Below are 25878 nucleotides of genomic sequence, written 5' to 3'. Positions count from 1 at the left end.
CATCACAGACATGCAAATTAAAACTACAATCAGACACCACTATATATTCAGTAGACTGTCTAAAACCAGACTGATAATGCCAAAATCTGCAATGCATCCCACTGCTGGCAGGAACCTAAAATGGCACAATTTGGAAAACTACAGCAGGGCAATGGGAAGCTACAGAGAACACAAGAATGGCAGAATGTGGACAATGCTGAAGCTGCCTGACGGGGTTTATGATACTATTATGTTTACTCTGCCTTATGCTTTAAATTTCTCCATAATAAAACGCAAAAGTAAACAAAAATTTTAAGTTCTTAAACTTTAAACCCAATTTTCTTTGCTCAAGATTAAAATCTAATTGAGATAAATCACAAAACAGCAACAAAATACGATCAATCTGCTGCACTAGTTTGGGTTACTAGTGAGCGGCCTTAAAAGTCCATGTGTCGCCTGTGATTTCACTGAGACACAAACACAAACGACATTCCCAGCGCTGCTGCACAGGCCCTGCATCTTCGTTTATTCTACTGTTCTCCACCCCAAAGCTGCCAGCATCCGGGAGAGGAGACCACATACCAAAGAGTTTTTTAAGTGACGGTCCTTTTTCAATAAAAAAAATAAAGAAATACACACTGTTGGCAATCAGAGTGGCGAGCCAAATCTGGTGAAGGCTCAAAACAACACTGTAAACCACCAGCCATTCTAACAAGGAGGGAGGAGAAAGCAAGTCAGGGCTGTTGTAGAGAGCGCTCTAGTCACTGCCGGAGCCTCACTACATCATACGACACGTGCATGTCAGAGAATCCGTGAAGGTTTGGGGACTCATTTCTTATCAACAGCAAGGGCCCGTTATGGGTGAACAAACACGAAACTGAATAAAACCAGAACAGCAACATCTATAAAATAACAGGTATTTTTTCCCAAACATGAGAACAAAATGATTATCATATCTTTAGAAATTCTGAAACTTTATGACCTTTCAAATCGCAAGAAGAAATCACACAGCAGATGCAGGTGTTAAACACGGGGACTTTGAAATTGCTGTTTTCCATATACATATCCCTCAGGCTTCCTTGGTGGCTCAGTGGTAAAGAATCTGCCTGCAATGCAGGAGACCCAGATTCAATCCCTGGGTCAGGAAGAGAAAATGGCGACCCACTCCAGTATTCTTGCCTGGAGAATTCCATGCACAGAGGAGCCTGGCATAGTACAATCCACCGGGTTGCACAGAGTCGGCCATGACTGAACCGACTAAGCAGCAGCAAGCAGCAGCATATGTATCGTTCACAATCTGGCATACAATTAAATTTTTTCAGAAACTTTTTTTTTTTTTTTTACATGTTTAATAACAAGACTTTATTGAATTACAAATTTAAAAATGGCTCACTTAAAAGTGGGACTATTTTAATCTTCTTACACTCATTCTTTCAAAAATTCATGTTATTTTCCAAGTGATAAAAGGTTACTCTGTGACCTGACAAAGTGGAGGTGGGATGGCACCAGTGGCCAATTCTTACATGTGGGGTCTTCTTGTGGACTTCTGGATGTTTTCTCTACTGCATCAAACTGACCTGCGGTGAGCAGTGAGGAAGGGCGGGGGGCGCGGGGCGTATAAGCTGGTGCTGAAGTCTTTCCTTAGGGGGTCGGAGAGTGGAGATGGAGCAGGATGAGATGTGTTCCTCGTAACTGGGGATTCAAGATGTGCTACAGCCAGCGTGAGATCATTCTTCCTTATTCTCAACCAAGCAGATGACACACACTTAACTGCAAGGTCCGTCCCATAAACGTGGGCCGTGTTATAGCCCACACACTCCTCTGTCCCTCAGCCTTACCTCCTGTGTAACAGAGGCAGCAAGTCAGTTAGGACAGAAATGTGCTCCATCAGTCTCCATATGGAAAGACCACAGCTTAATGATCTATATAAGCCTTAAAGTCCTCAGTCACGACAGATTTCCAAATCAAAATCAAGTCAGGAACTGTTCACAGGAACCACACTATTCTAAAATGCTAACATCTTCCTCCCAGTGTGTCTTCCTACAAAAGGAAAAAATGGTCCAAACTTTCCACTCTTTGCCTGTCTGGGATTTATGAAAAGCATACCAAATTATGACAGTGTTCTGCAAAACTAAAATATACTACAAAGTCAAACAGGTAAATAAACAACAAACCAAACTGATTTAAACAAAGTCAAGTCATATTTCCAAAAGCCAAATCTATTAAGAACAAGTAATACACATGTACAAGAAATTACAAGAAATGAGGATCCCAGTTAGTTACAAATGCAAAATAATATCTAATTATCCCAGACTTGTGAACAGAATAATTAAAATCAATTTCATATGCTAGTTCAAATATTATATACAATTTAGATAAGCTGGTCAAGTATTACTTTTTTTTAAAGAAACAGCTTGTGTGTTAATTCAGGAGGAGAGATGGGGACAGATGGGAAATGGGGAGCGAGGGGCTCCTTTGGTGTTTGCCAAAAACCACTCCCCCTTACCCCTCCTCTGGGCTGGGGCCCTGGTGGGCTCTCCCCCACTCTCATGCACATCCTTCTCCCTACTCCTTTGCATCCGTTTGACCTTGACCTCCAGTAACTGGACAGAACTTACCCTGACTCTACAGCTGGGTGAAGACAGTCTCAAGCTAACCTTCTACCCCTTCCCCCTCATTTCCATTTCCTATCTAAATAAAATAGAGGAAAAGCAAGAGCAGCTGGGACCTTGGAGAAACAAGTCACCCCAGGGCTGGGGGCGGGGCAGGCAGAAGAGCCTCAATCAGGTGCAGTGAACAGGGAGACAGCTCCAAACATAATCATAGTCAAATCCCTAGGTTTTACCACTTTCTAACAACTTTATAGAATCAAAAGCTGTTACTACTGATATTATGAGGGTTAGCATTTACTCAAAGCAAGTTGCTGTCCAATATGTTTTGGAAGCATCAGAACTGAAAAGAATAAAAAGATCAAGGAGTTAACTACTAAAAATGGATCTCAGGCATATATCACATATTAGACAGCTTTCCACACATCAGAAGGCCCCATTACTTGCCTCCATAATCACTTCTACACTGTCAGGAGTAACTCCACACTCCCCCTGCAATCACAAGGCAGAGCTTCTACTGAGAAGTCCCAGGTCCTCACGGACTGACTCACGGAACTGGTGAAACAAGCATTCACTCTAAACTCACATCAAGTTTTCAGTGTGCACAGGATGCAGGCAGAAAAACTGGGGTCAGGTAGGGGACACCCCCCCCCCAAGAAACAGGAGAGAGAGGCACTGGAAAGAAACAGGATCTGATGCTGGAAAAGATGAAACAAGTTTCTAAGTGTCAAGTGGTTTTTAAAATGCTACATTATACATTCTCTCCAAGATTATAGAGCAGAATTAAATACATCTGTTAAAGAAGTCAGGACTTCCCTGGTGGTCCAGTGGTTAAGGCTTCAAGCTCCTAGACTTCCCTGGTGGCTCTGTGGATAAGAATCCTCCTGCCAACGCAGGGGCTATGGGTTCGATCCTTGGTCCGGGTAGATTCCACATGCTGTGGAGCACCTAAGCCTGTCCCCCACGACTTCCGAGCCTGTGCTCTAGGGCCCTCCAGTCACAACTACTAAGCCCTACTGAAGCCTGTATTCCTAGAGCCCATGCTCCGCAAGAGAAGCCACCCCAGTGAGAAGCCTGAGCACCGCCATGAAGAGTAGCCCTCAGTCTCTGCAACTAGAGAAAGCCCATGCACAGCAACAAAGACCCAGTGCAACCAAAACAAGACTCGGAACTCCTAATGCTGGGGGCGCAGGCTGGATCCCTGGTTGGGGAGCTAAAATTTACATGTCACACAGCGTGGCCTCAGTAAATAAATCCCACTTTCTATCCTCAAAAAATGTTAGAGCAGATAATCAGAGCGTAATTCACCTAACTGGAAACATGACATCTACAGCCATTTGCGATTGTACTAGGACTTAACCTGCTTACCAAGGAAAACAGGTAAAAACAGAAAGCCCTGAGACCCAGTGCAGCTCGAAGGACAGGGGTGCAGTGCTGCTCTCACCTTGCAGCCACTGGTCCAGAGTGTTGTCAGTAGTGCATTTGACAACAGGGAGGAATTCCGAGTTCATAAAAAGCCCGCGATTAGGCTGGTTCTGCAGCCGTTCCTGATGGCTCCTGGAGCTGAAAAACTCCAGCACTAACTTTATCTGCCAGAGGTCAGATGTCTCAGACATTTCTCTTCTTCCCAGTCTTCTTACAGCCTTGCAGAGAGAACAGAAATCCACTTGAAAGAGTGAAGATTCGTCACTTCCTTGGTGTTGTACACTGGAGCACTTTTTTAATATGGTCATGAGATCAAGGAAGGGCAGGGGGAGCTCGCTCTGTGTTTGATGTTGCCTGTGCCACAGAGAAGCCCTTTAGTGGGTTTAGGTACATGGTCATTCTGTTCAAAACGAACATGAACAGCCTTCAGATAAAAAATGGTGAAGGCAAATGAAGCTCATTCTTGGCTCAATGGCTCTGAGAAATGAAGACTTAATAGGTCTACAGCTGAGCCCCTCTGGGAAACCCAAGTTGGTACAATGATTTGTCCGCGATCAGGCCAGGGATCCCAGGGGTCAGGAGGCAAAACCTGTATTATTGACAATACTGTTCTTGGGACCCATCTGCCAAAGTCACCATGGCTGCAGCCAGAGGGATGTTCCACTATAGGTACCTGCCCATGACTGCCAAGAGTTAAAAGTTCAGAGCGTAAGAAAAGAACACACTCTCAACCATCATCTGAAACACCACTCATGACTTGGTTGCTGTACACAGACACACTGTGAGAAGCGGTACCGCTGTCGACACCACATACTTACCAACCGAAAAAGGTGGATGCCCGACAGTAGGGGCACTCTAGGCCCACTTGGTTATTCTGCAACTGGCCTTTTTAATCAAGACTGTTTGCAAAACAGGTTTTGGGGAATTATTTCCTGCATTTTCCTACTCAGTTCTTCAGTAGAGATTCTTTTTCCATTAGGGATTACCTCCTTTGACACTGAGTCCCAAATTCTTATCTGTGAACTCATTATATCATAGTCACTTGAGCTGTTTAAAACTATAGATCCTGGACTTAAATCTCAGAAATTCTGATTCAGTAACTGTGGAAGGGGACTTGAAGATCTGTACTGGCAAGATTTCCCAGATAAATTTTAGCCAAGTTAGAAAGCTACTGCCTTAATTTAATGGCAAATCTGAGTCTCAGTGATATGACAACATTAAAAAGCCATATGTATTACTAAATAGGACTTCCCAGGTGGCTCAGTGGTAAAGAATCTGCTTGCCAATGCAGGAGATGGGATTTCGACCCCTGGGTCAGGAAGATCCCCTGGAGAAAGAATGGCACCGCACTCCAGTATTCTTGCCTGCAAAATCTCATGGACAGAGGAGCCTAGCAGACTGCAATCCATGAGGTCACAAAAGAGACAGACAGGACTTATTAATTAAAGCAACAATTACTAATAACCTAAGAAAATAAATAAGTTCAATCCTTTAGGAAAGCTGTTGAGCATTATCTTCTGCATTACCCCTTTTAGACTTTTAATTTAAAGCAACAATAACACAAAAGAAATTTTAAAAAGAACTCCAGCTCCCTAAACCCCCACATGCTGACACTGTGACTTCTGTGAGCTTAATCACCAGGTGTAACTGCACATTACTGCCACCTCCAGGGCACTGTTTGCTCACTTACTGTTCACTTGCATAAGCTTTTCCAGGAAAAGGCTTTGTCAGGAGGGAGGCAAAAGACCACACAAAGATGCAAGGGGAGAAAGGGAGGAAGCGTGCACTCCTGGTCAGAGGAAGAGGCCAGAGGGGAGAATGGGAACCCTTGGAGTAAGAGAGCCCATTTGTCATCATAAACTCTAAGCTTCTGGTATATAAAGAGCTTTCAACTTTGATAAGAGATTTCTTTTCTGAGATTCTAAAAGCGAATGAGAAACTAAAAAGATGGACATAGAGGAAATCTTACTGTATTGTCTGGCATGTTATTTGAAATACATGATAATGCTCATCAGAATTAGGATAGGTTTTCTGAACCATACCTGATCCATCGCTATGTACGCAGGTAACATCTCTGGGGTCTCCTGAGTCACACATTCATAGAGCACTGAAGAGAAGAGATCCAGAAGCTCCTGTTTCTGTGGAAAGTCAGAGTCTTTTTGTAGCACAACAATGTATATTCTAAAATCAAATCAAAGAACAACTGTATAGTCACTATGATGGCCCATTCTCACATTCTGCAGTGAATGATATAAAAGGGTAAAAAAGGCTGCTACGGGATTCTCCAGGCAAGAACACTGGAGTGGGGTGCCATTTCCTTCTCCAATGCGTGAAAGTGAAAAGTGAAAGGGAAGTCGCTCAGTCGTGTCCGACTCTTAGCGACCCCATGGACTGCAGCCTACTAGGCTCCTCCGTCCATGGGATTTTCCAGGCAAAAGTACTGGAGTGGGGTGCCATCGCCTTCTCCGAAAAAAGGCTAGGTCTTTATAAAATCAGAGTGCATGCAATATTAAACACCAATAAAAATACAATCAAAATTAAGTTCCAAGAAACAGTTAAGGCTCAAAGTGCTATAGAGGAGAGGAATGAAAGAAGCTGGGTAAAACGAGCAGACAGGACATCACAGAGCTATGCCGTGGGGAGGGCTGGCAAGAGCAGGATCCAGAAGGGGCACCCAGCAGCCACCAAGATGCAGCAGAAACATTGAGCAGAACAGGTTTGGGGCGGTGGCATAGCAAGCCCAGCTGGGGTCAAGGGCAGGCGTGGGCCTTCAGCAGAGACCTGTGGCCTTCAGCTGAGCACAGGCCCCAGCCCTTACTGGCTATGTGACCTCGGGTATGTGACAGGTCTAAGTGGCAGTATTCCTCAGCAGGCAGTACCTACACCCAGGGTCAGAGTTAAATGAAAAAAATTATAAAGAATACTGAACAGAGTGCCTAACACACAGTGAAGATTCAATAAATAAGAGGCAGGAAGGTTCTGTCATTTTACTTTCAAAACAACAATGTAAGGCAGGTTATATTATAATCCCACTTTTAGGAATAAGGAAACAACATCTCAAAAAGACTGAAAACTTTTCCAAGGTCACACCCACTTGCAGACAACAGGCCATCAATCCAGATCATGTAGTTCCTACATCCAGTCCTTGCCAACTGAGATGATGGATAAATCAAAGAATCTACTAGCAAGCACCCTTAGAATCCTGAAGAGAACAGCTTTATGACCAACAAAAAGGGTTATAAAATAAAGAGAAACAAGAATCATTACAAGAATACATAAATACCAGTGATCAAAATTAATGTCTTAGAAATTTTAAGTTGTTTCTACTATTAAGATAGGAAATTGCTGAATTTAATAGTTTTAGACTATGAAAAACCTGTATTTGCCAAACAAAAATCATTCAATGTGCCTAAGGCGTGTCATCAAAGACAGATAAGGATATTTTGGATTTTTGTTGGCGGTCTGAAGATAGAAACAAAGCCTAGTCTTGGAGCTAAGCAAAGCACATAATACATACCTGCCCAACGTTCACAGTTGGTTTGCAGAAATATTCAGCAAATGACAGAAGTGCTGGATCAGAAGTGAATGTGGAAATCGTTTCAGGCTAAAAAAAATGAAGAATAAGTATACGTGAGATAATAAAGATTCTTTTCATTACGACTCAAATTGTATGCAGCTGTAATCTACTTTATTTTTTTTTTCACATAATGTTTCCACAAAACCCAAGGCTGCTAGAGCTTCATTAACCTATTGGGTTGAAAGTCTTTTTTTCCTTTTTTAGTAATATCAGCTTACTTCTTTTTTTTCGTACATGCCCATCCCAAACTCCCTCACTATCCCTTCCTATGTTTCTCGCTGGCAACCATAAGCTCGTTCTCAACGTCTCTGAGTCTGTTTCTGTTTTGTAAGTTCCTTTGTATTACTTCCTTCAGATTAAACACATAAGGGATGTCATACTTAAGAAATATATTGCATAAGCTACCATGAGCTACTGATTTATCAAAGGGCAGATTAAAACCAGGTGTTTCTTATAGAAGTTGCCCCAAAAAGGTTTTCCCTTCCTTCTTAAACTAACTGAAAGGCAAATTAGAAACTAGAATTTTTACTGAACAGATTAAGGAAAAAAGATTATCACTCTAACAGGCCACTCACAGAAAGACAAATGCTGTCATAAGGTCACTACAGTCATGAAAGAGAAAGGACAATGGTGGCTGCCAGGGGCTGGGGAGAAGGGAATGGGCAGTGTTAATGGGGTCAGACAGGCAGCTCTGCAAGAAAAAGACAGTCATGGAGATGGATGGTGGTAATGGTAGCACAGCGATACGAATGTACTTACTACCAAAGAACTGTACACTTAAAAGGGTTAAGCCAGTATATGTTATGTGTATTTTACAACTTTAAAAAAAAATTGGAAAAAAAGGGTGACAAGGAGTATCACTTAAGGTTCAAGACTGAAAATGGAATATGAAGGTTTTACCATTTTCCACTGAGGTTTATATTTTACTTCTGAACCCCAAGCAGGCAGGAAATGGAGATGGTCTTTTAATTTTCATATACTTGCCCCATGAAAACTCAAGCTTAAACTTATCTATTTTCTTTACAAACTGCATTAGGGTCTTTGAGATGGGCCTTGGTTTATGTCGGGCTTATATCGGGCTTCCCTGATAGTTCAGTTGGTCAAGAATCCACCTGCAATGCAGGAGACCCCAGTTCGATGCCTGGGTTGGGAAGATCCCCCAGAGAAGGGAAAGGCTACCCACTCCAGTATTCTGGCCTGGAGAATTACATGGATTGTTAGGTTCATGGGGCTGCAAAGAGTCAGATACAACTGAGTGACATTCACTTTGGTTTAGTGCTAATTAGCAATAGTGTTAATTCAAGTTAAACTTTGTCCCAAAATCCTTTCGAATACTGACAAACAAAATTCACTGATGTAAACTACCTCAATTGATTCTCTGGGAACTATAATAAAGACTTAGTCCTAAGAACTCAAAAGTGCTACCTTGCAAAAAAACGTTTTAAATTTTTCCCATGAATTAAGTAAATCTTAATGGATTTGAGGATTAACTATTAAGCTAATTTTTTTTTAGCGTTAAGACATATTTTGACTGTCCCTGCCACTAAATATAAATCATCCTTTGAGTTCTGGCAGATGGCCTGTATTTTATAACAGCCGTAACATAAACAGCCAACAGGCCCCGGGTCGTTCAGTCTTTATAATCTGCTGTGATTAGTGAGTGGATCTACCTAAACAGTACCATAAATGTTATGATAGAAGTATATGCTTTGGGTGGACTAGTAGGATTTGAACCTATTCCCTCTTGTTGTTCAATTTTGGTTTTTGTTCTAATTGAGATATAATGATATATAACAGTTTATTAGTTTCAGGTGTACAATTATTTGCTATTTGTATATACTGACAAATGACAACCACAAGTCTAGCTAACATCCAGCATCACACTTAGTTACAATTTTCTTTTTCCTTCTGATGAGAATATCCTTCAGTTTTTACCAATCACACTACCTTGAAAGCTCGAGCTTCAGAGTTCCTGTTAGCTACAGTCTGGGCCAATAAACTTTGCCACCCCATTGGATCTTCTTTGTAGGAGAGCTGACCTGCTCTGAGCTTAACATATAAAACCCCATCCTTGGAAAGAATGGACCTGAAAGAAAACAAGAATGGATTTAATACAAGGCATTACTGGGAGCTGTTGCCTGGAAATGTAGTTCCCGATACTATGTTCACATGAGATAAAGTTTTCACCACTTTCTGCTATGTGATTATTTATTGTGTTGAAACTAAACCAGTCCCTACAAGTCATAATCAAGTTCTGCTTTTCTCTGCTGTCAAGATTCAAGGAACCTATTAAATAAGGCAGCATTCTATTTGCTCAAGTATGAATTTCAAAGGAGATATTTTATCTAACATGTATTCCCTTAAATATCTACTGATTGGTTTACAGCAAAAAGAAAAAGATGCTACAAATCTAAAGACAGAATACAAAAAGCAGCTATTTATAGTCTGGGAGAAACAGAAATGAGGATGATACTGTAAAATCTGTTACAAATTGTTAAACTTTCTGCAAACTTAAAGACTTAATTTACATGCTAACTGAAGTATAAAATTATTAGCACTCTCTGTTCATCAAAGTAATTATCTGCATATGACCATTTCCAACCAAAAGCAATCAACCATCATCTTAATTTTACAAGAGCCATCTAACCAGAAAATGGTAAAGAGATGCAACAGAAGATGTGGTCTGACAAACACCAACTGTCACAAAGTTCCCTTTGTGGACATATAAATCAGCTTCATTTTCTTAGATTAAATCTTTCATTGTTGCTCCATAAGACAATTCCATGACTGTCCCAATTAAAGTCACTCAAGTTTCTCAGTGAATTAACAATTAGGGTTTGACTTCTGAATGTAAAATTTTACTTCCTACAAAGAAGTTTTTCAAAGAGAGAGACCATCTTCTTTAACACTCTACACATCGTCCTGGATGAGATGAAAGGGTGACAAGGAGCATTTCACATAATTATCATCATTTATACCTTCCCATATATTTCTATTCCCTTCACAGACACATCTGAGAAATTCAATGCACTTACTTCAAGTGTTGTGTTCCCTTGCTTAAATCTATGAGCAGTTCCCAGTATCTTGGGCCTTTAACTTTAATCTGCCAAGATAAATGTAAACAGTCAATCCAATCCTGGGGAAGGGTTAGTAGATAAAATGAAACCCACGCTTCTCCAAGGAAATGAGAATAAACTGGGCTAGAAAGAGATGGTGAGAGGTTAACAAGCCCATTTCCAAATGAACACGAGTCATTTCTCAGGCCAGCTCGGCACTCAGCAAAGAGCTCCCAGTGGGGACCTCTCTCCCCGTCAGGACCATTCCCCCTGCTGCTGCTCGCCCACTGCTTAGAAAGCACTGAGAACGCACAGGCTTTTCTTTAGCTATCTGTAATGCTATGTTATTCTGGTTGAATCTACCCTTTGATGATCTCTCTATTCATTTCTTACTCACCTGTTTCAAAAGGTGGAGTTCTGGAAGAAGGGTGGGGGCCATCAATTCTTCTTTGGTTTGCTCATACCACTGAGTGCCCTTCACAAATAGAACAGTCATCATTTACTATACAGTTAGGGGAAAAGTACAAAAAACATTCACCACTGCATGCTTTCCCTTCCCTGGAGGTTGGAGACAGACTCTCAACAGCATAAAACCCCCTCTGATACTCAAGTCTGACCGGACTACCGTCTGCGATCCTTGGCAGAGCCCACAGCGCCGCCCAGGGCTCCCAGCCCACGCCTCACCTGCCAGCAGCACCGCGCCTCTGCCCTTGCAGGAGGCCTCTGGCCTTCTGCACGCTGTCTTCTCTGCCAGGAACGTGCCCAGCTCGGCTGGCAAACCTCAGTCCAGACACCGTGTCTACCATGATGGCCTCCCAACCGCCAGGAGTGTTGATAAGAGCACGTGTCAGCTCCCCCCGCCCCACACAAACCTCCAATTATCTCAGGCTACTCTTACTGAATCCAAGCCTGACACTTCAGTGACAGACATTCCTTAAGGAAAATGACAGTCACCTCAACTTTGTATTCCAGAACCTAGCAGTTTTGGGGTTTGTTATTTTTTTGTTTTCCTGTTTTGACCACACCACATGGCTTACGGGATCTCAGTTCCCCAACCAGGGATTAAACCCATGCCACAGCAGTGAAAGCTCAAAATCCTAACCACTAGGCTACCAGGGAACTCCCTAGCACAGCTGATACACAGAAGGTACCGAACAATTCTCTGAAGGGAGCATGTGCACGCGTGCTCAGCAGTGTCAGATTCACTGAGACCCCGTGGACTGTGGCCTGCCAGGCTCCTCTGTCCACGGGATTCTGCAGGCAAGAACACTGGAGTGGGTTGCCATTTCCTTCTCCAGGGGATCTTCCTGACCCAAGAACTGAACCTGCATCTCCTGTGTCTCGTGCATTGCCAGATGAACTCTTTACTACTGAGCTGCCTGAGAAGCCCAGAAGGAAGGACATAATGGCTTATAATCTGTCCGTGCATGTAAATCAAAACTCTCTCATCACACACTCTGAAGCACTAGGCTGACGTCCAGAAATTAACTCCCTTCGTTCTTTGGAACGTGACTGTCAGCTACGTAAAGATAACAGGGACATTTACAAACTACAAGCTCTGAAAACCAAAGAGCAGCTGACGGTCCCTAAACTATTACATCTGAAGGCTACAAATGAGCCTGAACGGCCTGGCAGGATGTACATTAACTGTGGAGGCTTCAATTTTTAGGGGAACTCAACTCACTGTTGTCATCTTTTAAAGAACAACGCTTTCAAAACACTTTGATGTGCAAAGACGGATGAGTGGCAATAAAAAGCAACAAGGCAACAACAGAGGCAGAAAGCTACCTTATAGGTCACTTCTAAGAGGGCGTAGCAGGGCATGTTTGTGTCCACATCCACGGGCACCAGCAGTCTGGGTTCTGCAGCCAGCACGTACAGGTGCCGGAGAGCCTGGAGGTGATACCTGTTCACAGAAAACACAAAAGGCCGTGACAACGGGAGGCAGCACAGCAGCCTGCGAGCTGAGACACGTCAGAGCCGAGCGGCACCCGCCCAGGACGGCAGTCCTAAAGGGCGATGATGGGACTCAACCAAAACATGATGGAGAGGCTCTCTTTTTGTACCGTTACACAGAGGTTCTTGGTGCTTGTCACCAAACCGTTCTGTTTAAAACAGCTGATACTGTGACCAGCACCTGTTCCTTATTGTTGTTCAGTCGCTAAGTCGCCTCTGGCTCTTCACGACCCCACCGACTGCAGCACGCCAGGCTCCTCTGCCCTCCGCAGTTTACCGGAGTTTGCACAAATTCATGGCCATGGAGTCGGTGATGCTATCTAACCATCTCCCTTGTACCCTAATCGATAGCTGACTTCAACAACTCAAAACAATCTTCCCTAAACTTACAAGTAAGAGACCACGCATCAGAGTTACACTAATTTTAACAACAATGTTCTTATGTACCATCTATCATTAAAGTTTGGACTTTAGGGATTCCCTGGCAGTTAAGACTCAGTGCTTCCAGGGCAGGGGGGTGTGAGTTTGATCCCTGGTCAGGGAACTAATATCCCACATGTGGTGTGGTGAGGCCCAAGAAATTTTAAAAAAGAAAGTGCAGTTTGGACTTCACATCAGGCTACTTCTGTGAAAGCGGTCTTCCCGCCATCACTGGCTGCCCGTGACACTGCAGCTCTGAGCGGCGGCTCAGTTCCTGCGGGCCTCCCTCTCTTGCTCCTTCCCTGGCAGACCACTGGGGCTGCCTGAGCTGAGCTCCCAGAGCGCCCTGGATGTCACTGGGCACAAGGGGCTATCTTCTGCCCTTCCTCGACAAACAGGAGAGACTGGCTGGGCCCGAAACTTGTGGTGGTTCTTTGCGCTCTAAACACAGAGCTGCTGTGTTATCAGATGGCTTCTCCATGCGTAGGGTTCTACTCGTCACTGCCACTTCTAAACTAATTCTTGGCTGCATTTTCTTGTCCTTTTGCCAGTTAAACAAAACTTCTCAGCATTCAAAGAGGGAGCAAACGGAATTCATACAGACATTGCCACTATATCAGATAAATTCGTCTCTCAGAATTAAACACTCTGGCCAAAGCGTACTCAGTTTCTCCTGCTGCTGTCTTCTGCACGGTGAGTTTCCCCTAATGATACCCCTGGTCTGGCCTACTTCTGGCCTTAGAGCAGTTCAACTGACTGGAGAATGGGAGAAGGTTGGTCAGGAATCAGAAGCCCAAAGTTCTTTTCTGGCTTCATATTTTACGAGAAAAACTTTTTAAAAAGATTTATCCAGGAAGATAACTAAGTTTAAGAAAAGACTATAGTGAATTTGGAAATGAGTCCGTGGAGCCAAAACACACTCAGATGACTCCCCTCCCCCCAGCTAACTGAAGAAAGGCCGTGTGAGGAACACCACTCGGCTCACCGGTTGTCCGTGCTGTGAGCTGGGAAGTGGGGGTAAAGGGCACACAGGAGGGCGGCGATGGACGAGTTTGACGTGCTCAGAGAGTACCTACAGGACAAACACGGAGGGACAGGCGTTACTCATCACACAGTGAACCTTCAGCTTTCACAGCACACTTGAGAAATTGGGAAATCGGGGTGTTGTGGCAAGGTGCCTTGATGAAACTAATGCCTTGATCACTGTGGGGGCGTCAACAACGGGAACGTTTTAGTCAGTCCTTAAGCCATTTCAACATGAGCTACTATTTAAGGCAGAAGTGACACATCACAAATGTTAAATTTCAAAACTTAGCATTAGTAAGCAAAGTTCTGACCTAAGAGAGAACAGCAGTGAGAACAATGAGCGCAATTGTAGAGATTACAGATACTGAAAAAGTTATGTGTAAACTACACTGCCTTCTTCTCCAGTTTTATATATACCTGTTAATAGAATGCTGAAACTTACTTCTAAACATACAGGGTTTTTTTTTTTACTGGGTATCTCAAACACTTTTTTCCTTTCTGTAAAGCATAGACATTTCCTTAGAATGCCAGACTAAATAAAACAGGCAAAAGCTATCATTAAAAAGTTACAATGAATGAATAAACAACTATTCCTTGAAAAACAAGGTTCTGTTCATTATCGGTATGATAAACTTATCTTATAAAGGCCATACACTTTTAGTAAAGTAAAATCTTTTGAGATTTTCTTAAATTAATATTTTACTGTTGCTCAAAAACAGGGTGACTAAAGTTTTAGTCTTTCCTACAAATACTTTGAAATAAAGATGATTCTGGACATCACATAAAACCACTGCTATCACTACTCAATATACATATTTTTTATTATACGTATACGTGTAGACATCCCCGTATCTCTTTCCCTATCTCTTTTAATAATTAGGGTATCAAGTAAGAATTCAGTATTTATTATACACATATATATTTTATGAAGAAGAGATTTCAAAATTTAAAACACGGAAATACATCTATTTTGATATGAGCATAAGCTAGGCCATTTTCTCTTTATCATTCTGATAAACCCAAAGATAAACATTAGATATTAATGTCAGAAATTTTGAGATTAAGCATAAGGGTTAACTATGCTAAGAGAAATGTAAACCTTGTCACAGAGTGCACACAATCATTCAAAGATAAAACAGTCAGTCACTAGAAGAGCAGCAGCAGGATGGGCAGGATGGGAGAAAAGCTTCTCAATATGCAAGCAGAGCAAGTAGGGTCCTACAGCATGTGATGACAAAAGATGAGAATGAATCAGAGAATAAAATAAGTAAGAGGCTTATTTGGAAAGGAAAATATATTTTTAAAAGAATTTTTATGATAACATTTCCTTAACCATTCTTAATTTTAAACAATTAAAAGACAAAACCTCTACAAAATGTGTCAAAAGGAAATGAATGCACATCTTTAACAATCTTGACTTTTTGTACTTACAGAAGGGTGTGTTTCAATGTTTAATTCACTCTCAATAGTGTAAAGTAACTACTGACTTACAGATATTGTGTCAGTTGTCCAAGGTCACAAACTCTAGAGCTAAATAAATGAAAGGATACACTACACTCATAGACTTTAAGACTCAACGATGTCAGATTTCAATTCCTCCAAACCAGTGGAAAGATTCAATGCAATTCCAATCAATATTTAATAATGTTATTTACTTTGGAAAAATCACAAACAAATCCCACCATTTATATAAAATGTAGAGAGCCAAGAACAGAAAAACATATTTTCAAAGAACATAGCTCACTTGGGAGGATTTACTCTACTGGATATCAAAACTTATTATAAAAACTACAATAATTCAGTCAACTGTGGTACTGTGCAAGTATAGAAAAACAGACAACTGAACATAACAGCCCAGAAACAAACACATGTACATGGACACTGAACTTACAACAAAGGTGGTGCTGCCGAACAGTGGGGGAACGGTAAGCTTTTTGTTAACAGCAAAGTGCCAACTGGGGCGAGGGGCGAGGGGCGAGGGGGGAGACACAGAAAAATCAGTTCTGGGTAGATTTTAAATCCAAATGTGAGTGGAAAGGCTGAAAAACTTCTAGAAGATAAATAAGAGAATATCTTCATTTCTGGTGGGTAAGGAAATATTTCATCAAAAGGACAAAAAAGGACAAACCATCAAAGAAAAATATTAACAATTCTGTTCATCAAAAGATAACATTAAGAGAGTTAAAAGGTAAGCCACAGAGTAGAAGCTAACTACAACATGAAGAACTAACAAAGGTCTTGGAATCAAAATGATAAACTAATATGGAATAGTCAAATTAATAGAAACAGAAAGTGAAACAGTGTTTGCCAGGGGACTGGGCAAGGGGGTAAATGAGGAGTACTTGCTTAGCGGGTACAGAGCTTCAGAGAACGTCAAGGCTGTATATTGTCACCCCACTTATTTAACATATATGCAGAGTACATCATGAGAAACGCTGGGCTGGAGGAAGCACAAGCTGGAATCAAGATTGCCAGGAGAAATATTAATAACCTCAGATATGCAGATGACACCACCCTTATGGCAGAAAGTGAAGAAGAACTAAAGAGCCTCTTGATGAAAGTGAAACAGGAGAGTGAAAAAGTTGGCTTAAAGCTCAACATTCAGAAAACTAAGATCATGGCATCCAGTCCCATCACTTCGTGGCAAATAGATGGGGACACAGTGGAAACACTGGCTGACTTTATTTTTTTGGGCTCCAAAATCACTGCAGAAGGTGACTGCAGCCATGAAATTAAAAGATGCTTACTCCTTGGAAGGAAAGTTATGACCAACCTAGACAGCATATTAAAAAGCAGAGACATTACTTTGTCAACGAAAGTCGATCCAGTCAAGGCTATGGTTTTTCCAGTAGTCATGTATGGATGTGAGAGTTGGACTATAAAGAAAGCTGAGTGCAGGAGAATTGATGCTTTTGAACTGTGGTGTTGGAAAAGACTCTTGAGAGTCCCTTGGACTGCAAGGAGGTCCAACCAGTCCAACCTAAAGGAGATCAGTCCTGGGTGTTCATTGGAAGGACTGATGTTGAAGCTGAAACTCCAATACTTTGGCCACCTGATGCAAAGAGCTGACTCATTTGAAAAGACCCTGATGCTGGGAAAGATTGAAGGCGGGAGGAGAAGGGGACGACAGAGGATGAGATGGTTGGATGGCATCAGCAACTCAATGAACGTGAGTTTGGGTAGGCTCCGGGAGTTGGTGATGGACAGGGAAGCCTAGTGTGCTGCAGTTCATGGGGTCTCAAAGAGTCGGACATGACTGAGCAACTGAACTGAACTGATAGCGTTTCAGTTTTGCAAAAAGAAAAGGCTTTGGAGATTGGTTGTGCAACAATGTGGATATATCTAATATTACTGACATTTAAAAACAGTTAAGATGATAAATTTTATGTTATGTACATTAAACCACAAATAAAAATTTTTAAATGAATAAACCAATATGAAAATGGGTAGCAAGAGATTTGGCCATCACCAAAGGAAATTTTCAGTTGGCCATCAAAGCTATAAAAAGGTGCCACATACCATTATTCAAGAAAAACAAAATGAGATACTACTACCCAATGGCTAAAATAAAAGGTAGCAACAGCAGTGTTGACCAGGATGGGGAGCAACTGGAAATTTATATGATGCTGATGGGTATATAAAATGGTAAAACCCCTTTGGAGTACTGACGGCATTATCTACTGAAATATAAAAGAAATATACACCCAATGACCCAGTTCTACTCACAGATCTGTACACAGCAAAATCAAAAATATGTACAAGAATGTTCATAACAGTTTCAAACTAGAAAACAAGCATATCCATCACTAACAGAGTAAGTGGATAACTGTGGTAGACCATACAATGGGATTCAAGAGCACTGAGACATGAATAAATGCCACCGGCAACACGCATGAATCTCAAACACAATGCAGAGCTAAAGAAAGAAAGTATGTGAGGACACACAGTATATGACTCCGTTCTAATTTCAAAACTAGGCTAATGTGTCAGAAGCCTACACGGCATGTATGTTTGGGCAGAATAAAGTAACAGTAAATTGGAAAGGGCACAGCAGTTGGAAATGGGTATTCTGAGTGACATCTTGCTCTATGGAACATCTAAGAGATTCTCAAATTGTAGGTAGTTCATTGAGTCATGCCCCTATGATGTGCACATTACTCTGTAAGTGTATTTTTTCCAAAACAGATCATTAAAAGCCAGGGAAGTCGTATAAAAGGATGAAGTGGTCAGGAATGATAGATGCTAAAAAGAGAGCAAGAAAATTGAAAACAGCAAATCTCATAGGCTTTGGTGACTGACAGTGTTCATGCCTTTTATGAGACAACAATTTAGTAGAAGAGTAAAATCATTCAAGAGTGAGAAACAAGAAGTGATACAATGAAGTACTGAGTACAGACTCTTCTGAGAAAGGCAGTGATGCCACATGTGTTAGAGAGAGGATGGTAACTCTCCTAAAGAAAAAAAAAGTTGGTCGCACAGTCGTGTCCGACTCTTTGTGACCCCATGGGCTGAAGCCCGCCGGGTCCTCTGTCCATGAATTCTCCAGGCAAGAGTCCTGGAGGGGGTTGCCATTCCCTTCTCCAGGGGAACCCAGGTCTCCTGCATAGCAGACAGATTCTTTACCAACTGAGCTACTAGGGAAGGCCCCCATGCTGCTGCTGCTGCTGCTAAGTCACGTCAGTCGTGTCCGACTCTGCGACCCCATAGACGGCAGCCCACCAGGCTCCACCATCCCTGGGATTCTCCAGGCAAGAACACTGGAGTAGGTTACCATTTCCTTCTCCAATGTATGAAGGTGAAAAGTCAAAGTGAAGTCGCTCAGTCGTGTCCGACTCTGAGCAACCCCATGGACTGCAGCCAACCAGGCTGCTCCGTCCATGGGATTTTCCAGGCAAGAGTACTGGAGTGGGGTGCCATCACCTTCTCCGGAAGGCCCCCATAGTGGGGCATAAATTAATTGATGGTTAAACTATATTACCTGCCTCCTCCCAAAAATAGAAGTCCGAGGGCCATGTGATGGGCTAAGTGGAAACCATAGTTCATTTCACCACCTGTTTTCATGTGTAAGAAGCGACAAAGCTGCAGCACCTTCAGGTTCCCCGAGCCAGCCATCACCATGGCGAGAGACAGCAGCACCACGCTCAGGCAAGTCTCCAGGTTGTAAGGACCTGTCTGGAGACACGAAGATGCCACACCACATCAGCTGTGCTACATAAAACTAAAGCAGCCAGCATTAGACTACAGATGTTCACAACTTAAAAACTCTGAAAAAATATTTTCTCTGATTATGAAATTTAAGTTCCAGGTGGAAAATTCAGACAATAAGGTATCAAGAAGGAAATAACAATTACTTGGAATACTAAAAGCTATAAACTTTTGGCTTTTCCCCCAAATCTTACCTATAGTATCTATCTTTTAAATGAAATTGAGATATTATTACATATAGTATTTTTAAGTTTTTAATCTATTTTATTCTAAGCAATCTTCACTAGTAAAAATTCTTACATAACATGCTGTTGATAGCTCCTCTATATAACAGTGTAGATATACCACAGTCCACTTATTGACTACTTTTAGATTTTTTTGATGCTGCAAATTTTCTAATATAAATAATGTTAATTAAATATTTTTTTAACCAGGAAATAAAACCTTGTGGTCTTACTATCATCAGAGCAGCAATCCTCAATAGCAACTGTATTTTTTCTAAGTAATTTTTCCAACAAGCAGTTATCAACATTTAGTACTGAGAATGGCATAAGATATGACAATCCATAAAGGTCATGGCTTTTCTTAATTATTCTCTCATCATAAGAAATAAATGCCTTTAAGGGTAGTCACATTCTCAACCAACTAATATCCCAGAACTAAAATACAAAGATGAGCCAAAGCCTCAAACCTCCCATTCTAAATTCAAAGACTGTACAGATATTTGGCAACACATAAGTAGTCGAATTATCAGTGAATTTTCTTCAAGTTTAATTTTATTCCCAAGGAGAACCATCATAAAAAGACTTACTACAGAAGCATTAGGTGCAGACAAATAAGTCATAAAATCTTTTGCAAATTTATGCTGGAAAAAAACAAAATAAAAAATTTAAGGTTAAAAGACACATACTAAGGCTCTGTAAAAAAGAAAACAGAACAGAGTAGAGGAAGATATTTCTTACCAAACAGTTAAATGCTGATAAGTTTTCTGAGCCAGCAAATCGAAAACCCAGAGACAAACAAGCTCCTGCAATGATGTAGACATGTGCCTGCCTGAAAAGAGATCGCAACAGACTGAAATACTCTCCTTGTTTTGCTTTAAAATTCACTATTACTATTACCTGGGGACACAAATAATGAATACTCCTGTTCTCTAAATTAGTTTCTTCACTTCTGGGAACGCTCAAGTGCGCCTGTACTCAATCAACTGGCAGGTTTCCGTCTGCTTTCCTTAAGCAGAAGCACCGTGTGGCTCTAGCTGATAAAGTCTGCCTCATGCCTGCACTGTCTCATATGCAGCAAAAGAAGATAGTTTCTAACAATCATTGAGGATTTTTTTTTAATGAAAAGGATAAAAAAGGAATATACGTAAGTTAAATCTCTGATACAGTTTATGAGGGTAAAAATTCTATGCTTTAGAGAGCTAAATAAAAAAACAAACTGGTGAACATCTGATAAACCATGGTTAGGAACATGGTGGATTTAGAATAATTACTCAAATCAAGGACAGCATTTCTCTTGCACAATATATTTCAACTCATTTATCTGACAGATACTGGAGTAGCTAATGTGTATTAGATGTTTCAGGACTTACGACAAAGTTTCCAAATTCAAATCCTCTGAGCAAGGCAATTCAATCTCACTGAGAGAAATACTATTTTCTCTTATAATCTGTCAAGACAGAAAGCAGAATACTTGGATATTAACATTCAAGTTACAAGTATCTAGTAATTTGAATAATAACATACTGCTTATGGTCATATTTACATAAGCTTTACCAAACCATCTCATTCAAAGGCCTATATTTTAATCATACTGACTGCAATCCAATTTCAGATCTAAGATGGGACAAATACTCAATAGGACTGGACTACTTGAGTACATTCTGAAGCAATAACAGAGCAGTAATATTTCACGCCAGTGAACTGAAATCCAGACACGATGGCCACAGAGGAGACCTGGGGCAGGACTGAGGGGAAGCAGCAGGAAAGTAGAAAAAGGCAGTTGGAGAGAACTCTTAACCAGAGACATATGAATGTCTCCAGTATTCAGACTCATGAATGTTTCCAGTATTGAGCCTACCTTCCTGCCAAAGATAAGGTTAGTTACCATATTAGTCACTCAAACTATCAATATGTTAATTTGTTAACTATTGTTTAGAAACCCATCCCTTTCCTTTTAGTATGAACAGGAATTTATTTTTTTTAAAATACAGAGAATATCTAACTTTAAAACCACGAACTGATTTCTCTTCACTTAAATACAAATAAAAAAGATAAAGCTATATATTTTCTAAAACTTATGAATGCAAGCACATAGAAGAAAAACTATGAAGATTTATTCCTATGACTCTTTTTAGAAGACATTTCAGGATGCTTTCTATAATAAACCAGTAAGTACTCAGAGTCATTTATGATACAATCTTCTTACATACTGAGCACCACCAAATCAAAAAAAAAAAAACCTTGAAATACCTTCTCCCTTTCATAATCTCAATGTGGTAAGCAATTACATTGGCTATGTAATACAGGCTGGTAACTACTTCCATCTTTCTTCCTCTTGTCTTTATTTTTAATTTGGAATGTATCTACTTAGAAATTGAATCACATTCTGAAAAACTGATATAACTCCAAAGTGAGCAGTAAATATATACATGGATAACCTAATTATAACATTCACTATATAAATTAGCAATAATATCATACAGGAATCAAATATTTCTATTTTGAAAGCAGGCAGTTACAAGCTCCTTTTTATCTTAAAAAGCATATAGCCTGGCACTTAAAGGTCTAGGTTCTAATCAAAGCAGGGCCACACATTAGCCCTGAACCACCTCTGTAAAACAAGCAAAATTATATTCCTACCTTCCAGGTTTCTGTGAGAATTAGAAGACTTAACCTACTCAAAGCTCTTAAAATTAATAGCTGGCACATATTCTTTGTGTTAGCTGCTATTATTATCATTATTATAGATCTGTACCATTCCTATCACAAGATCACACTTGATCATAAACCACTTGAAATCATCACTAAAAACCTGAGTTATAATAACTGTGTGCGGGGGGTGGGGAACACACTCTTCAGCCTAGCCCTTGTTATCGTTTCTACGGCCTCGTAAGTTTAAAAAAAAAAAGTAAGAAATACAAGGTGCAATCAAAGGGAAACATGTAATCACTTATAAGCAGGCTGAGGCACACAGGAATGAACAAGAAAAAGACCACCGAACTGCTGGTTTTTTCCCCTAATCTTTATTTATTTGGCTGTGCCAAGTCTTAGTTGTGGCATGTAGGATCTTTCAGCTGCAACATGTGGAGTCTAGTTCCCTGACCAGGGATCAAACCCGGCCCCCTGCACTGGGAGCACGGAGTCTCAGCCACTGGACCACTAGGGAAGTCTAAGACAAAAATCCTGAGCTCTCACGACTGCCCCGGTACCCAGTGGCTAAGACTCCATGCTCCCGGTGCTGAGGGCCCAGGTTCGATCCCTGGTAGGGGAACTGGATCCCACACGCTGCAACTAAGAGTCTGCATGCCACAAATGGAGATCCCGCATGCCACAACACAAAGACCGAGGATCCCGCACGCCGCAACTGAGACCCAGCACAACAAAATAAATATAAATAAATAGTTAAAAAAAAAATCTCAAGCGCTGAAGGCCTAACAGCTAGTTTAAGTTTTGCCCCACCTCTTACTAGCAAGGGTGGTTTTGGACCAGTCTGTCCTCTTCCAACGTAACAGTGAGGTACGGAGCTCTAGCTACTGTGTGCGAGTTGCTAGGAATGAAAGATGGAAAAGATACGGTAACTGGCCTTGAGGTCTCCTGACACACAAATAATCAAAAGTACATCGTTCCCACCCATACACTGGGGGCAATACTTGAACAATTAATATCATAACAGTGAACAAAAAAAAAAAGAAAGAAAGAAAGAAAAAGAGAAACAGGTTGCAGAGTAAAGCTTTTTTATGAAGATGTTAGTTACTGTATTTGATACATGCCTTAAGTTCAAACAAATAAGCAGTTTATAAAGTGACCTTATTAACCCATTTTTGATGCTAAGTTGCTCCCTACAAGCAGCCCTGCTACGGAATCAATGAGATGACTGGGTGGGAACCAGGAGAAAGTAGAGAGACAGGCATATCAACAACAGAACTGTGAACTTGTTATATATCCTACTGGGTAACCCTAATATAATAAAGACCAAATTTAAAATTATTAAGTCTGAAGGAAAAGGAATGTCAGAGAGATAACTATATTAAAAGTCCAAGGACTACATTTCCACAAAACTTTAAAAATAGAAGTTATATAAAAAAAGAACTTACATGAATTTTCACTTTCCATTTGAAAATAGTTATTTGTGTACATGCTTAACCTCACTTTGAAAACTAAAAAAAATATAAACTTAGCAAACTAAAGTTTTCTCAAAATCAGTCTACATGTCAGATGCATCTTAAATGTAGCATGGAATTTAGGATGGTGTCTTGCATTTGCAAAGGATCAACAAACATATGCTGAATGAAGGAATAGAAGAAAAAGTATAATTTCATCCTACAACGTACATTTTAAAGCATACTTTCCAGAAGAACTGCTATTTTTGACATCTAAATACTCAAGGAGTTAAATGTCTGCCTAGCCCACGAATCATATGTGACCAGGGCAGACCCAGGCCCCACAGAATTAAAGAACTCAACTGAGACTAGAACTGGCACCCAAGAGACAGGGTTTGACATTTGATTCCAAGTAAATTAACTGCTGCTTTAAAGCAAAATGATTTGTGTGTGTATGTATATATATTTATGTGTTCAGTTCAGTTCAGTTCAGTTCAGTTGCTCAGTCATGTCCGACTCTTTGCGACCCCATGAATCGCAGCATGCTAGGCCTCCCTGTCCATCACCAACTCCCGGAGTTCACCCAGACACATGTCCATCGAGTCAGTGATGCCATCCAGCCATCTCATCCTCTGTCATCCCCTTCTCCTCCTGCCCCCAATCCCTCCCAGCATCAGAGTCTTTTCCAATGAGTCAACTCTTCGCATGAGGTGGCCAAAGTACTGGAGTTTCAGCTTGTACACACACATAAAGATAAGTATGCATGTATATACACACGTAACACTCCTTAGAGGAATACAACAGGAACTAGAGTCTTTAAAAAGCAACATGCACATTTTTACTCTGTTACACATATTTTCTAATTTTCCTTGTCATGGCTTCTTAGCCATCATTTAAAAGTGGACATTTAATTTCCAAATACATGGGTTTAAAAAAAAAATATGCAGAATGCTTCAGACACAAATCAAAATTACTTAACATAAGAAAAAGAAATGCGACATACTTCCAGGAGAAAAGACCATAGAAAATCATCCTGAAATGACCACACTCTTGGCATGAGAAAAGAAGGATTTTAAAGCAGCTCTTCTAACTGGAAGGACAATATGCTCATAATGAAAAGACAGAAAATCTCATCACAAAATGTATGAAACTTTAAAAAAAGTTATATTAAAAAAAGAAAAAGTAGAAATTACTTAAAAAGGAAAAATGCAAATTTTACAACAGCAAAGTACAAAAATGAAAATTTTAAATTCACTTAATGGACTTAAATAGGAAAATGAAATGCCTGAAAAAGAGTAAGTGAACATAAATTCATAGAAACTATGCAATCTGTAGAAATGGTATAAAATACAACAGTCATCTGATTTTGACAGAGGAGTCACAGGAATACAATAAGGAAAAGAAGGAATACAAATGATGTTGGTGCAACTAAATATCTATATTTTTTTTAAAAATGGAAGCCTTAACCCTTAATCTCACATCATAAACAAAATTACTGAGATAAAATATATAATTATACATAAAAGCCAAAACACTGGGTTTTAGAAAAAAATCTTCAGGTTAGTCAAATTTTTTTTCCCAAGGATACAAAAAAGCAATAACTATAAAATTGAAAACCGATAAATTAGGCATTATCAAATTTTTAAAATTTTATGCTCATCAAAAATGTTACTAAGAAAATGAATGGGTAAGCCATAGGTTAGGAGGGATATCTACAAAACATTTATCTGATAAAGGACAGGTCCAGAATACATTAAAAATTCCAGCAACTCAGTAAGACCCACAAAATTTTTTTTAAATGGGAAAAAGATATAGACACTTCATAAAAAAGACATATGAAGAAGCAATAAGCAAATAAAAACTTTCTCAACATGCAAAATGAAACTACAGGAAGACATCATTACGCATTAACAAGCAGAGCTAAAATTAACGACTACCAGCACCGGCAAGACGGGCAGCAGGCAGCACTCGCACACACCACTGCTCGAGGGTAAAAGGCGCACCGTCCCCGGAGAAAAGTCTACTGTCCTCAGAACGCTAAACGTACCGTCCACTCTATGCCTAGGTATTTCACACACCACTGCTCCGAGGGAAAAAGGCGCACCGTCCCCGGAGAAAAGCCTACTGTCCTTAGAACGCTAAACGTACCGTCCACTCTATGCCTAGGTATTTCCAATACTAAGTAAACACTCAAGAGAAATTAAAATGTAAGTCCACAAACTATATTTATGGTAGCTTGATAATAACTGAACCTAGAACCAACCCAGGTGTGAATGGGAAAAGGGAAGAGAATTCTCAAAA

General features: G+C 40.6%; 1 protein-coding gene across 5 annotated transcripts in view; it reads right to left on the bottom strand.

The window, feature by feature from the left end:
- Window positions 1–25878, bottom strand: part of ANAPC1 (anaphase promoting complex subunit 1) — a 101308-nt gene that overhangs the window by 10446 nt on the left and 64984 nt on the right. For 4 of the 5 annotated variants that reach the window (XM_005212369.5, XM_010809765.4, XM_010809766.4 and 1 more), the window contains exons 35-46: window positions 20848–20924; window positions 20216–20306; window positions 20065–20118; window positions 19027–19220; window positions 14008–14094; window positions 12435–12552; window positions 11044–11121; window positions 10626–10693; window positions 9538–9676; window positions 7531–7617; window positions 6056–6151; window positions 4033–4231 (exon numbers count right to left, since the gene is read on the bottom strand). In XM_005212369.5, coding sequence (XP_005212426.1) covers window positions 4033–4231; window positions 6056–6151; window positions 7531–7617; window positions 9538–9676; window positions 10626–10693; window positions 11044–11121; window positions 12435–12552; window positions 14008–14094; window positions 19027–19220; window positions 20065–20118; window positions 20216–20306; window positions 20848–20924 — 1288 coding nt within the window. Of the gene's footprint in view, window positions 1–4032; window positions 4232–6055; window positions 6152–7530; window positions 7618–9537; window positions 9677–10625; window positions 10694–11043; window positions 11122–12434; window positions 12553–14007; window positions 14095–19026; window positions 19221–20064; window positions 20119–20215; window positions 20307–20847; window positions 20925–25878 lie in introns of those variants that run through there. The other variant, XM_059891621.1, reaches the window with a different exon arrangement.

Source organism: Bos taurus, chromosome 11 (genome assembly GCF_002263795.3).
Source record: "Bos taurus isolate L1 Dominette 01449 registration number 42190680 breed Hereford chromosome 11, ARS-UCD2.0, whole genome shotgun sequence".
NCBI lineage: Eukaryota > Metazoa > Chordata > Mammalia > Artiodactyla > Bovidae > Bos > Bos taurus.
This window is presented reverse-complemented; position numbering and strand designations above follow the sequence as displayed.